This window comes from Sinocyclocheilus anshuiensis, unplaced genomic scaffold (assembly GCF_001515605.1).
Source record: "Sinocyclocheilus anshuiensis isolate Anshui unplaced genomic scaffold, SAMN03320099.WGS_v1.1 scaffold130, whole genome shotgun sequence".
In the NCBI taxonomy this organism is placed as follows: domain Eukaryota; kingdom Metazoa; phylum Chordata; class Actinopteri; order Cypriniformes; family Cyprinidae; genus Sinocyclocheilus; species Sinocyclocheilus anshuiensis.
In genome coordinates, this window is record NW_015544207.1 from 1,093,475 (window position 1) to 1,109,254 (window position 15,780).

Consider the following 15,780-nt stretch of genomic DNA (forward strand, 5'->3'; position numbering starts at 1 on the left):
ACAGCAATTGTGTGTCTCACCTGCGCTGTGGCGTTCAGCCGCTCGATCACAGCCTCTCACGGGCCTCATAGACTCTCATTTAGGCATATAAGTTTTTTTCAGTATCTATTTCTCTCTCTCCCTCTCTCTCTCTCTCTCTCTAGTTCATATGCAAACACACAGCATTCGTTTTTTTTTTCTCGGGGTAGGTGTATGCGGGCAGTCTGCCCAATAACAGATTAATTGGTTTGGAATAGTGCCACTCTCTGGGACTTGAGTTTGCCCTGTGTGTGTTTTCAAGCAGAGCTGTGCCATCTGCCTCTGTGGCACTGCCATACCCGTCAATATGCCTGTCATCCACACACACACACACACACCCGTCCCCTGTTCACTTGGCACAGGACTTTGTTAAACTCTCTCTAACGTCTCTTTGAGTAATGTATTATCGGCCATGTGTTTCTCATAATGAATGGTTTATTAGATGTACCTGCCATTCCTGTTGCACACACTTATGGTTAGGGATTTCAACAAACCCCTAGTGCTGAGTATTAAACTTTGGTGAGTAACTAATCCCACACATGAATGATGCATCAAATCATTTTCATTTGCATATACATTTACATTTATTCATTTAGTGGATGTTTTTATTGAAAATAACAAATAAAGAACATCACAATCAATTCTTAACTTGTTGGACAATATACAGTAAACCTTTAGAAACATGATCTCCTTCATAGGGTTTGGGTCTTTGGACTTGGGCCAGTAAGCAACGCTCTAGTAATTACCCAGAATACCCTAGCAACCATAAAGCAGACACCCAGAACACATAACAACACCCTAGTGACCACTCACTGCACCCTAGCATCCACATAAGAGTGCCTTAGCAACCATATAACAGCATTTTAAAAATACTCAGAACACCTAGCAACTCCATAGCAACGCCCTAGCAATCACTCAGAACATCTAGCAACTCCATAGCAACGCCTTAGAAATCGCTCAAAACACCCAGCAACTCCATAGCAGCATCCTAACAATCACTCAAAACACCTAGCAACTCCATAGCAACGCCCTAGGAATCACTTACAACACCTAGCAACTCCATAAAGCAGCACACTAAAACACCCAGAACACCTAGCAACTCCATAGCAACGCCCTAGCAATCACTGACAACACTTAGCAGCTCCATAAATTAGCACTCTAAAAACACCCAGAGCACCTAGCAACTACATAGTAACACCCTAACAATCACTCAGAACGCCTAGCAACTCCATAGCAGCGCCCTAGTAATCACTCAGAACACCTAGCAACTCCATAACAACGCCCTATCAATCACTGACAACACCTAGCAACTCCATAAAGCAGCACACTTAAAACACCCAGAGCACCTAGCAACTCCATAAAGCAGCACACTTAAAACACCCAGAGCACCTAGCAACTCCATAGAAATGCCCTAGCAATCACTCATAACACCTAGCAACGCCATAGCAACGCCCTAGCAATCACTCAGAACACCTTGCAACTCCATAGCAACACCCTAACAATCACTGACAACATCTAGCAACTCCGTAAAGCAGCAAACTAAAAACACCCAGAACACCAAGCAACTCCATAGCAACACCCTAGCAATCTCTCAGAACACCTAACAACTCCATAGCAACGCCCTAGCACACCTAGCAACTCCATAGCAAAACCCTAGTAATCACTCAAAACACCTACCAACTCCATAGCAATGTCATAATCACTCAGAACACCTACCAACTTTATATCAACCCCCTAGCAATCACCCAGACTACCTTAGCAACCATACAGAAGCATGCTAAAACACTCATGACACCTAGCAACCACATAGCAATGCTTTAACAATCACTTAGATTACCTTCGCAACCATATGAATGAATGCTGAAATCGACTCAGGACACTTAGCATTAGCAACGACAGAGAAATGCCTTAGCAATTACTCAAAATACCCTAGTAACCACTTAGACGACTCAGAATGCCTACCAACTGCATAGCAACATCCTAGCAACCTAATAATGTCCAAGCAACCACCCAAAACATGAAGTAAATGAAATACCAACGTGATAAGTGCTCGGAACACCATAGCAACTGCATGGCAACACCCTGGCGACCACCCACATCACCCTAGAATCACAGGATATTTTTTGTCCAGGCAATCACAATCACAGAATAATGATGTACTGACGTAAGGTGAAGACGAAAGTGAAAGGTGAAAAGACGGTTCAGAAGATCTGACCGAGTCTGATGTCAGCCTGTCTGTCTTTTACGCTCTTTGTGCTGTCAGTCTCTGTCGATACACTGACGTGTTTGTGTTTGTATCCTCAGCTGCTGGGTTTCATCTACGCCTGCTACGTCATCAGTGTCATTACAGAGGAGGAGGACAGCTGTGAGTATCTTCTCTTATCTCCTATCGTGCCCGTCTGTCTGGTTGGCAGTAGTTCTGCTGGTGTGGAGGGCTGATGTCTATCTGCTCAGGTCAAAAAGTGTGCAACACATTCCTTCCCCTGTTTATGTGTTCAAAACAGACACTATCAGTTTTATTAAAGAAATGTCTGTCTGACTGTAGTCTTACATAAACATTCAGGAGATGATGGCTCTCTGTCCTTCTAGCTTTGTTTTGTGAGAATATATCTAATCCATATGAATTATCAATGTTGAAGAATATGAAATATGGATGTAAAACCCATTTTTTGATCCATGTGAGGGGGAGCACACTACTCTCATACATTTTGTGAGAAACGCTGTATTACGCAACTCAGTTTGTAAAATGGTGTTTTTGTAAGTGTGCCTAAAAGTTTAAGTGGATTTTGAGTTGTAAGCACTTTTTAGCTACAAATACACTAGGGCTGCACGATAAATCGCATGCGATATTTAATGCGCATCTTGTCAGAAAGCCGGTTCTGTAATCAGCGGTAAATCTCCATCACCTGCGGGTGAAAGTCACATTGAGCAGCATTAACTACACAGAGCCGTTGTTCACTGACGAGCTGCGCAAAAAATCGCGCACACATTGAAAAAATGCGTTTACTTGCATTTTGTTAAAACTCCAAAAACACACCTATACATCTAATTTGCTATTGTTTTAATCTGAAATGAACACTAGTGGCAGTAATAGATTACATGGAGAGAGCAGGGTGACCTATACTGCATCCAGTCACCTGGGGGCGATCGAAATATTCTGGCTTCACTTTTCAAGACATGTGCGGCATACTTGTACTATGCTATGTCCTCAAAACACTTTTACGATTGGCAAACTAATATTTTTTATGTTTGCATCGTATAACCAGCTCCATATGTATGGCTTTTCTGACATAGTAAACTTGCTCTGTGCTGCACCTGATACTAGTCTCACGTAGCCAGACCTTCAGACTGACAGCTGAAGGTCTGGAATCCATGGCAGCTTTCATTGGCCAAGGCCCGCCCATGAGGCTGTTTTACCGACATGTCAAACAACCAATCACAGTTCGTTTCGTTCATCGTCACGTTTCGGGACGTGGAAATGTCACCACAATAACAGACCAGTCTCGGACGTATTTTAAAGATTCTATGCCGCAAACTTTAAATATTTCACATACTTTTGAAACTCCAGCGTTTAGTTGATCCTGATAAGCACTCGTTGTCACAGTTGTAAACACGACGGCTTTCTTCTTTCGTGAGGGGGTTTGGCGTCACGGCATCTTTGTTTCCAGGTGGAACGTTAAAGAACGCGACACACACGTCTCCCGGAAATCCTGTAGAATTCAACCAATCCGATGACGACTTCGACACTCCTGAAGTGTTTCCACCTTTGTGTCCCATATGCATCAGACGTTTAGCTAACGGTCCGTGGGCGTGACGTCTGATGCTGAGACTAACCTGATACAGCATTGCCCTTGAGATGTTGAGTGCTTTGCGAGTCCTGTGAAACACGAGCTATAATAAAACAGCTGAAAGACTTGAAGAAGCAAGCTAAAATGCCATGTTTGCAACAGCAAATGTGTTTTTATCTTAAGTTTGCTGTTTCATCAGTTTTATCAGTTAGGTTTAGGGTCAGGTTTATTGTAGGTGGTACTTTATATTCAAACGTGATAGAGCATTACATTTTTAGTGGCACTGGACATTTCATTTAAAAACTGCCGTGATGCATGCAACAACCAGCATAATAAAATTGCCAGATTTATCAGAGAGAAAGCACTTTTGGCACCACTCACTGGAAATTTCACTTTGAAAGTGTCATGAAACATGCAAGAAGCAACCTAGTATTATTTTTCAGAAATATCACCCCAGGCACATTTTTTTCCAATGAAGCCTCGGTTGTGTGTTTGTGTGGGAAATCTGAATGTGTGTGTATAACACTCTTGGAAGATGCCAGTAGCAGCAAAGATTAGAGTTTGCCAGATAAATCTGATAAACAATCAGATTCGAGTTTGCCAGGTAAAGAAAGTGCATTCCAGTGTTGTATAGATACTGTTAGCAGTGATAGGTGTGCTGTTTTCTTTTGGAATTCTTACTTCTTTGGAATTTTGTTCCTGAATTGAATAGGTCCGTACAAATTCACTTCAGTTTCAAAATATTGTTCAGAGTGCATATACACAGCAATTATTTGCTCTCGGCAGAATAGGCTTTAACAGCCTCACTAAGTAGGAGAGGACCAGAGTGAAGTCCAGGGGATGAGATAAGCCACTGCCATGTTTGTACGGGTCAAACACCGGCCCTCCGCTGACTATTAATGTTTTCCCCTCTTCCAAAAAAGTAGGGAATACCGCTCTTTCGTTTACCACCGCTGAACATTCCCTGGAGGAATGTACCTCATGGATAAGAAGGATTAGATTGCAGAGAATTGGTCAACTTTTTATCCTTTACTTTCAGTTCTTGTTTGCTTTTCTTTTCCACTGACCTTTGAGCATCATCACTCATCGAGAACAGGCGGTTTGTCTTTTTGTATTTTATGTGCTCGGGTGACCTCGAGCACACTCTATATGTATGCTCTGTACAAATAAAGTAATAGGTACACCGTACACCGAGGGAAGTTTTATTGCTCTGAGGTTGCTTCACAGCGCAGGAGATTTAAAGAGTGCATGAAATCAAAATGTCCGTTTGGTGGCTTTCGTGCCTGTTCATTTTGAGGACATCTGTATGCTAGTGCACTGCTAAAAGTTGGCAAAATAAACTTTTAACTTTGAAGCATTTGGAAATGATAATGTTTCTCTTCTAGACTGAAGATATATAAAGACACAGTCTTACATTTTTGTCCAATTAAATGCTTTCTAGAATGACAGCACCCTTAAACTGATCAGGAATAGCAAGTAGCAAAACATAGTTGCGCTAATGAAAATTTGGAAAAGTAATTTACAGTAGCTACGTTTTCAGTACTTAGCATAACAGTATTTGTACACGTTTGTCCAGCCGTAGCTTTATCCACCTTGTTTTTAAAGGGATAGTTCAACCAAAAATGAAAATTCTGTCATTAATTACTCACCCTTGTGTCGTTCCAAACTTGTTAGACCTTCGTTCATCTTCGGAACACAAATTAAGATATTTTTGATGAAATCCGAGAGCTCTCTGACCCTCCATAGACAGCAAGGGTCTTACCACGATCAACGCACAGAAACGTAGCAAGGACATCGGTAAAATAGTCCATGTGACATCAGGGGTTCAACCGTAATTTTAGTAGTTCAGTAGACAGCGCATGCATGCTGAACGTAAACAACGCTGATTACATACCTAACTCTCCAAAATGGCGGAAAACTATTTTGGCGGAAGACAATAACAAATAGTTTTACCATTTACTGCACTTCTAATTCTTCTAGTTAATTACCTATGGTGGCAAATTAATTGTATCGCACATTTACAGAAAATGGCCTACTTCAATACTGAAATATATGGTGAATTATTGGGCCACTTTTTTTAACCATTAGCATGTCGCATGACAAAATCTTAGTTGCTGTTTTTTGACGTATTATATCCACCTTATTTTTCCTGTAAGAGCGAGTGAGGCCATTTGTAAATTTTATGGGTCTAGTTACCATTGTCATTCGCTTCCAGCTATTTTAGCTGTATAAAACTGCTCGTTTTGCTGCTTGATATTGCAAACTGGTGTGTCACCATTTACTGCACTTTGTTATTCTTCTCGTTATTACCCTACCCCGGCTAATGAACCGGACATCTCGCACATTCTCAGAAAACGGCTTACTTCCGAGGTGGATTGCATGATGAATAGCAACTTAACAGTCAAGGAAACTAGGGCTGCAAAACAATTAATCGCGATTAATCCCATTCAAAATAAAAGTTTTTTTACATACTATATGTGTGTGTACTGTGTATATTTATTATGTATATATAAAGACACACACATACATGTATATATTAAGGAAAAATATGCTAGATTTATATATAAAATATGTATATTTATAATATAAATTATTTACAAGTATAAATATATATATATACTAAATATATATGTACTAAAATGATAAATCTCTCACATATGAAGTTTTGGGAAGTCTGATTCATTTTAGTGAATCGATTTGTTCATTGTTGGTTCATATAAATCATTTGATTCAAAACGAGCGATTTACATCTTTTATGAAAAATAACATTAATTTTGATACAATAAGTGTACAGCATAATATTTTGTTGAATGCTACTCTTCGCCATTGTTTTTTTTTATAATTATAGTTTCAACAAGTTATGATATGACTGTAGTTAAGACACTTTACTTTGCCAAGTTGCCATTTCATAGCTTCCCCAGCATTATTTGGTTGTGAAGGCAATGACTGGAAAGTGTTAGAAAGAATCTTCATTGCTTTCATCCATGAAAGCAATTAAGTGTGGTTTTGCAGGTCTGTGACTTAAATTGCAGACCATTAAAGCACCAACTTCACCTCAGATGCAGTACTTCTCCTAAAATATGTATTTTAGGTATCTAAGGGAGATGATTGTTGACTTGTGGTTGTGGGTAAGTTAGAATTTGTAGGCTAAAGCACTTTTTCCTTTCCTCTTGCTACATTGCCATTGGACGTACAGAGATGTGTGTGTGTGTGTGTAAGCCCAGTGGGTCTATTTTCTATCATGCAAAGCTGTGTGTGGTTCATTTACACGCTCATTTGAAGTGGAGGATTTAATTTCTCCACTGCTCTTCCTCGCCTCTGAAGTTTCCCTCTCTCCGTCTGTCTCTAACTCTCTCTCTCTCTCTCTCTACAGGTGATTTGAATAATAATGTGTCAGGCTTCATTTTTATCCATGGATTCTTCTTCTGCCTTGTCCGCCCTTCCTTCTCATCTCACTCGCTCTTTCTTTCTGTTTTAAATGACTTGCATCCATAATTAGTTTGTAGTCGCAATCCCACTGTTATCGCTGGCTCATTAAAAGCAGCAGCAGTCACTTCGCTGCGGTGTGAATCTAATCTAATCACAGCGGACAGACCGGCCCTACTGCCAGCTCTAGGGACGCGTGGGCTCTTGAGTACTGATCTAAGCCCGGATCCTCTCTCAGACCTGCCTTTACCAAAAGAAAACGCAAACCTGGCTTCACATCAGAGCAGGAACAGGAGAGAGAGAATGTGTGTGGGACCTCAAGTGTCTGGTTGGTTATCAGTGCAGAGCAGATTCCTATGCAGGCTTTTTATGAAAGTGGGTCAAAATAGTGTAGAGCTGAATGTAAGCATGAGCGCTTCCCCGATGTATGTGCGTTACATTATGCAGGGGAGAGAGAGACAGGTAAAAGCAGAGGAGAGAGACAGGGGCATCAGAGAGACACACACACATAAAGTATAGAGTCAAAGAGAATTTTTTATGTGAACTCGAGTCGTTTTATTTGCGTGAGCTCTATGTGATTTCTACCTGTAATGCAATGCCAAGCTGACACGATTTAAACTCCTGCTATACATATAGACATTGTTTTTATTTAAAGATGATTCTAATTACTTCAGACTAACCCTAACCTAAAAAAATCATTTTCAGTTGACCTTAGTCAGAGCAGATGCCATATTTAATTTAATTTGAATGAAAAGATGGCTGTGAGAGATGGACGTATATTGTTCAGTAGGTTCTGTGGTGGATCCGTTCATTGCTGAATATTTCAGTATCATATCGGTTATTAATCAAAATTCATTTTTTATATAATATTGGTGGATATACTACAGTTTAGGGTTAGAACGAATTTTTGCAAAGAAAACTAAGCAGCAGAATTGTTTTCAACACTGATAATAATAAATATTTCTTGAGCAGCAAATCAGCATATTAGAATGATTTCTGAAGGATCATGTGACACTGAAGACTGGAGTAATGATGCTGAAAATTCAGCTTTGCATCACAGGAATAAATTGCATTTTAAAATATATTACAATAGAAAACAGTTTGTAATAATATTTTACAAAATTAATGTTTTTGCTGTCTTTTTTTAAACATAAGAGACTTCTTTCTAAAACATTAATGATAATCTTAATGCCTCCAAACTTTTGAATGGTATTGCATATTTTGGCCACACTTTATTTTAAGGTTCAATTATCACAATTAACAAACATTAACTACGACTTTTGCTTCAACCTCCTAATTTGTTGCTTATTAATAGTTAGTAAGGTGATTAAGTTTAGGTATTGGGTAGTATTAGTGATGTGGAATATGGTAATGCAGAATATGTGCTTTATAAGTACTCATAAACAGCCAATATGTTAATAATAGGCATGCTAATAAGCAGCTAGTTAATAGTGAGAAATGGTCCCTTTACTAAAGTGTTTACATTTATTTGTTAATGCACATCTACTGTTTTTTTAGATTGTTTGATGTCTAATGCTCAATTCAAGTCAATCTTTAAAAACATAGTCACACTGTTTAATGAAATCTTTAGCAAATAATAAAACATTTTCATAGTATACATTATAAACTTGTGATGCCTAAATTCACAAATAGTATTTAAATGGTTAATTTTAGTTTTTAGTGATTTAATGTTTTATATCGTTTTATACAAACTAGTTTAAATAGCATGCATTTTAATATTGGCCATAACATGAAAATATTTGATAACTCTTTATTTTAAGGACCAGATCTCACTATTAAGTAGTTGCTTTTTAGCATGCTTATTACTAGCATATTGGCCACTACGTTACTAGCTATTAATAAACAGCAAATTAAGAGTTCCTTAATATGTGACCCTCTTCATACGTGTTCCCTCTTCTAAAGTGTTATCAAATATTTAATATACCTGGACAATATTGGCAGTTGCTTATGGAGAGAGTGTTCTCAGATCTGCATACATCGAGACATGCACTCAAATTCTCTCACTCAACTGAGGTATTTTCACAGTATTGTGACTGCTATTCATTCCATCCACTTCTCTTTTTGAAAATGAATAGCGCCTGGCGGGTAACTTCTGAACAGTTGTACTACAGTTCTCCGCCTCCTTTTGCTTCAGATTCATTTGTCTATAAGGCACGCTCTCCACCGCAGAAACGGTCTGCATATGAAAAGAAGTCTTTTAGCCAGTATAGTTAATCATATCACACAATTATCCCCAGCTGCTAGAATGTTTGGACAGACAATACAATAACGAATTTGCAATTTTACTTTTAATTATTTAAAAAGTATATCACTCATTACTGACATTTTCTCTTCTGACATTTTGTTCATAGCTTGATTTAATTCTATTATTACATTTTAGTAGTTTAGTACATCTCGTATTTGAAGTTGATCATTTGTATTTATTAGGTCATTTTTAATGAAAGTGGTTTGTGGATGAGCAAAATCTTGGAAATGAGTGGTGGTTTGCTCTGGAAGTGTGTGTTTCACACTTTAGAACTTGCTTAAAGGAACAGTTCACCCAAAAATGAAAATTCTGACATCAGTTTCTCACCCTCATGTTGTTCCAAATCCATAAAACTTTAAAGATCTGTTTGAGCTTCCATGTTTACTGTATGTGATTCACTGTATGTATGCATGTCGATCATTGCTTAGATGTAAATAAGACTAAATTAAAGCTGTTCATCATATAAAGAGATTGTGTCTCTTCACAAGACTTGGATCAAACCATTTGATTCATTTAGATTTGAATTATGATGCATTTATGATCTTTTTGGCTCTTCTACGTTTTGGTTATTTGGATTTTTAATGGAGGGAAAGAAACCTCTCAGGCAGTGGTGTAGTCTAGTTTTTTTGTAGTGGGTATACTCTGATATTCCCTCCCAGCCTCATACTCACCGTCACACAGCGACACCCCATAAGCACCACCACACTCACTTTACAATATGCATCTATGTAACTGAGAGCATTCTGAAAGACTGCTTATGTGATATCAACATGTCTTCTGTTGCTTATAATAAATTGACTTTAAGAGCCAATGACATTTACATCTGGGGAGACATTTACAGCTGATTTCTTATTGCTTAGTGTTAATCATTTAACTCAGCTAGTTACATTTATCTTAAGAATATGGTCCCTGGAGAATAGGTTTTATCAGCTGGTAATTTTCAATGCACATTTAAGAGTGCCTGTTTTTAAATTCCCTAGCCTGACTTTCAGTCCACAAGGTTGATCAGGAGTTCTAATCTCTCTCATCATCTGAAACAAGGAGACATAAACATTGTATTCGGTTTAACACAGTATGTGTGTTATCTCTCCCCTTCTCTCGCATTCACTGATCCACTACACTAACGTTACTTAAGTTATTAGCTAGATAAGTTGGCTTGAGAAATTAAAGTAGGGCTTTAATGCTACAGGCACCAAACTCGTCAGAGACATTGGACCTGATCTGTAGTTTGTTTCTATATCTTTTCTAACTGATGAGACAAAGTTTTTTTTATAAATAATTATCAAAAATCAAAGATTTCCCATAGACTTGCATTGGCTGAGCAAAAATGCCTTCTCTAGAGGACAACTGCAGTCCACGAGAGGGAGCCACAGGATAAGAAATCTTTCAAATCCCCTCATTTACTTTCGTTTTCAGACAGTTAAATTTACAAAGAATTGCATACTTTTCCTTTATGCCGCCAAGCAAAGCTAACATATTTGATCATGACCAGGTCAGGTAGTGACTATCTGATGTCCAGAGGCCAGTGTGAAAGATGCTGGTGCGTCCTCACGAAGCTTAATAATTTGCACGTTTTTTAAGCCTTGCCAATTAAAACATTCAAGCCGTTACTTATCCTCGCGCATTTTTAAGTGGGTATACGGAAATCCTTCGCCTTTCCTAGTGGGTATACGGCGTATACCTGCATATCACGTAGACTACACCACTGCTGTCAGGTTATATTAATAAAGCAATAAGCCCCAAGAAGCTGTGGTTTACAGTTTACAGACGCGAAGCGGAGTGCCTAAAACCCCCTTAGCTGTTATAAATTCACTGTAAACCACGGCTTCACGGGGCTTAGATTTATAGTGATTTCAAAGCTAAATTTTTTGCATAATTACTCCAGTCACACGATCCTTCAGAAATCATTCTGATATATAAAACGGTTATTCCATATATGTAGTAAGGGTCCACTAAATAAAACAGAGCAGGTGTGTAGATTACGCGGGGGACGTGTCCCCCCCACTTTTAATATCACGTAAATTCGTCCCCCCCACTTTTTCGGGCAAATGTGTTCACATGGAGGTTTTCAAGAGCCAGTGTCAATAAATATAAATTTAAATTCAAAGAGACAGGATAGCCTGTGCATGTATATAGATTACAGAAATGTTATATATTTGTTGTATATATGTTATATATATATTTTTTTATATATATATATATATATATATATAACATTTCTGTCTCCCTCACTTCTGAAATGATGGCTACGCCCCTGAAACAGAGCAAATAAAGTGTAATGATATTAATAAAAACAGTATTCTTCCACCAAACAATGTAGTTCCTCAGAATCAGTTGTGGTTGCAACAAAGTGGTTGCCGAGCAACACACAGACGTAAACAAAGGTGTACGTTTGTAGAGTAATTTACAACGGCTTCGAACGTGGCTCAGAATCAAGGATCGGAATTATCCGTTTTATAACAATATTTTTTTAATACTTTAAGTGTTTCTTATAATATAATAATAATTTATGCATATAGCAGACACTTTTATCCAAAGCGACTTACAGTGCATTCAGTCTATACATTTTTTACCAGTGTTCCCTGGGAATCGAACCCACGATCTTTTGCACTGCTAACGCAATGCTCTTCCACTGAGCCACAGGAACATTTAGTTTCTTAATTTTGTTCATATCTTAATTTGGGTTTCGAAGATTAACCAAAGTCTTGTGAGATTGGAAAGACATGAAAACACTGACAGAATTTCATTTATGGGTGAACCAACCCTTTAAACAAGTCTTAAAGTATGACGTACGTGTGAAGTTTTCCATTTACTCACATTAGTAGGAATAACTTCTGCCTTCCCAGCATTCCTCACATAGCAGCGCCGCTCATGCTCTCTGGAGCTCCACAGATCCTGCAAACACTAATGACACATTATGAGCTCAAAGCCTGTCGTTTGTGATAAACAAACCAGCCCTGCTATTTTCCAACCTGCTGTATGTTTAATGTGCGTAAACATGAAGGTGAAATTGCTCTTGAGATTGCCATCTGTTGCGGTTTTATGGATTGACTGAAAGGTTTGTTTGTGCTTTCACAGCTAAAACACATGTTCACTTACAGCATATCCCAATTCTCCTATTCAAATATGCACTAAAATGCGTGCTTAACAAAGTGACTTTGATAACTGAGCCATCTTATTAGAGTCTAGCTAATTCCTTCATTATTTCTTCATAAAATAATTTCTTCATAAATTTCTTTGTATGGACAAGAATGGCCATTTGTGTTCACAATAGAAAATTAGTATTGTGAGATCAGAATGAATAAAGTTGAATACAAGATGACAATTGTAATTTATGAGTAAACAATCCCTTTAACTCACAAACTTCATAGTGCAATGGCTTGATGCATATTTCAAAACTCCCAGCAGAAATCCTACACGATTTGGGCACATTTGCACACTATTTTCAACATGCTGTGCTTTGGGGCTCATTCTAATCTCACTTATATTTAAAATAGGTGCTATTGGAATTGGGACACGGGGGCGATCTCTCCCTCTTTTTTTGCTGTATATAAGTTAGGAATGAGAGTGTGTTTGTCTGTAGTCTCAGCACACCGGGCTGAATGAGGCCAGACATCTGATAATGAAAATCACTCATTCAGAAACCTGTTATTCATTCCTCTGTCTCTCTGTGTGTGTTTGTTTGTTTGTTTGTTTGTTTGTGTGTGTGTGTGTGTGTGTGTGTGTGTGTGTGTGTGTGTGTGTGTGTGCGCGTGTGTGCGTGTTTGTGTGTGTTTGTGTTTGTTTGTGTGCGTGTGTGTGTGGGCATGTGTGTGTTTGTGTGTTTGTGTTTGTGTGTGTGTGTGTGTGTATGTGTGTGTGTGTGAGAGAGAGAGAGAGAGGGAGGGAGTAAAATCGAATAGAGTTTTGTACAGATACAGAGAAAAAAACTTCATGTACTTGAATTTTAGTCAAACTTAGACAAATGTGTGTGTGTAAGAGTTATCATATCACATTTCATATGTACACACAGTTCATTGTTAATAATTGTCTGATTTGTGTAATGTGAAGTGTCTCAGTAGATATTCCAGCGTTAATGTTCACAATATTCATATTTCTGTCATGCATTATGTCTGTTAGTGGTTTTTACATAGCGATTATCATTTCATGTTTCATTTGTTCTCTTCATGGCTCATTGTCCTGTTTCATTTCTTTCCTTCTTTAATTTCATCTTTTGTTTGGTTTCAGTTGATTTTATTGGTGGATTTGAGCCATTCCCACTCTACCATGTCAATGAGAAACCATCTCATCTTCTGTTAAAGCCTGTGCATCAGTAAGTACCTGTGTCTGTGTGTGTGTGTGTGTGTGTGTGTGTGTGTGTGTGTGTGTACCACATGTGCACAAAATCTGGCAAAACCTCCTATATTGAGGACATTTAAAGATTTAAAGAAAATTGTTTCATAAATAATGTTAAATATGTAAGGAATAATTGACAATGGGCTGTTGAATTATTAATTTTGTGGCGAAAACATGGAAATAATTAGTTGTTTTTATCCTGTTGTTTGCTTTATTTGTTGCTTTATTTGCTAGGTCAGTGTTGTTGTGGGTTTTGGCTATTTGGCTGTTTTAGGCTGTAAAGGACCTTTGAAATAACTGAAATCATTTTGGCAAAGTGAAGTGAAATCAAGACCCTCCTGGAACTACTTTAGCCGTGCATTTCCTTGAAGCTAATTGCACACCTCAGAACGTTCATCAGCCAATCAGATTCAAGCATTCAACAGCCCCCTAATATAAAAGTATTATCAATTAAAATAATTATAGTAATTATTGAGAGTTTTTAATTAGTAGGTTTAATTTACAGCTGTAATAAAAACAATTTAGGCGTCTATTGTATGTCCCTATTTAAAAATAAAATGTGTGTGTGAATGTGAATCTAATCAAACACACTGTGTGTGCGAGTTAAGTAAAATAGATCCTCTTACACTTGTCCCTGCTTGCCCCTTATCTGAAGCATTAATTAAAGTTAGTTTTCTTTTAATTAGTGTAAGTTCTTAATTAGTCCATTCATTAAGCATTCTGATCTCGTCCAGTGAGGGATTATTCAAACTGTGGGAAGCTCGATCGAACAGTAAAAGAGCTTTTATATCAGCTAGGACATTTTTGCATTGTTATTGTTAAATGTGGACTATTTGTTAAAGCTCTCTAGTTTAACATGGAAAAAGTGCCAGTGTGTTGATATGCTTCCAGTTCAGTTTCAGTTTTAACGAGATCTATGCCAGCACTTTTATTGTTCATGTACTGCAGAAGCTTTTTAAGGTCAGATCTCGTTTTAAAGGCTGGCAGCCGGAAGCAGTGCAAAGTTTGGCCAACTTTCCTCGCTTTTATCATTAGTTATGTGCCAACTAGACTATTAGCATCTTCTTGAGAATAATAGTCTGCCCTGCTTTCTGCGGCTGGATGAGCCAGACTGCTGAAAACTGAACGGGTTATTGACGTGTAAATGTGTCCGGCCATGTATTCATCGTACTAGAAAAGTTTTGTTCAGAATAACTTATTTAGTTTCAATAACACATTAGTAGTCTGGGGAAGCTGTTGTCATTTGAGACTGCATGTTCTCTTATTGCGCTGAACATTATTAAAGAAGATCAAAGACACGTATTATATTAAAAAGATTTTTTAAAGCCTTAAACCAAACCAACTAGCTCTAAGATGGATCATAACATTACAACATTATAAACAGGAATGAATATTACTCATCCCATGAATCATTGTGAATCATATAAGTCAGGGTTTCCCAAACAGGGCTTTATGAGTTGAAAAAAGCTAATAATTGCATTAATTAAGCACTGCATTAATGTGTGAATCTGGGAATGCAGTGTGCGCTGTATTTACATTCAAATTAATATTGCAATAGTAAATGACAGCATTTCATCAGTGTTGTATCAAAATAAAAGCTTGAGAATTTGACGTTAAAATCTCAAGGCTTTTAACGTTTGAAAGTGAAAAAAAAAATTTAATTAGATATTTCATTTTACTTTTGTAACTTGAAGTGTTAGTTGGCTCTCATAAAGACTGAACCCTGAACACTTGGAAAGTAATTTTTTATTAAATTAAATAGCAGGTTAACTGGCAATCGCAGTATATGACAGAATAATCACAATAACATTTTTGGCCAAGTTGTATAGCCATATATGTAAATGCGTAAAAATACATATAAAATACATTTAAGATAGAAGCAATCAAAATAAAACATTGTTTACTTGCATGTCATTTGATCATCAGCCGATATCAGAGATCTGTGAA

General features: G+C 37.7%; 1 protein-coding gene across 1 annotated transcript in view; it reads left to right on the top strand.

Annotated features, from left to right (window-relative positions):
• The window catches only part of LOC107696930 (sodium/potassium-transporting ATPase subunit beta-1-interacting protein 3-like), a 55,778-nt gene extending 41,964 nt beyond the window's left edge, over positions 1 to 13,814 (top strand). The window contains exons 5-6 of the mRNA XM_016497503.1: positions 2,323 to 2,383; positions 13,726 to 13,814. Of these exons, the coding sequence (XP_016352989.1) occupies positions 2,323 to 2,383; positions 13,726 to 13,814 (150 nt within the window). The remainder of the gene's footprint in view (positions 1 to 2,322; positions 2,384 to 13,725) is intronic.
• The last annotated feature ends 1,966 nt before the right edge of the window (positions 13,815 to 15,780 follow it).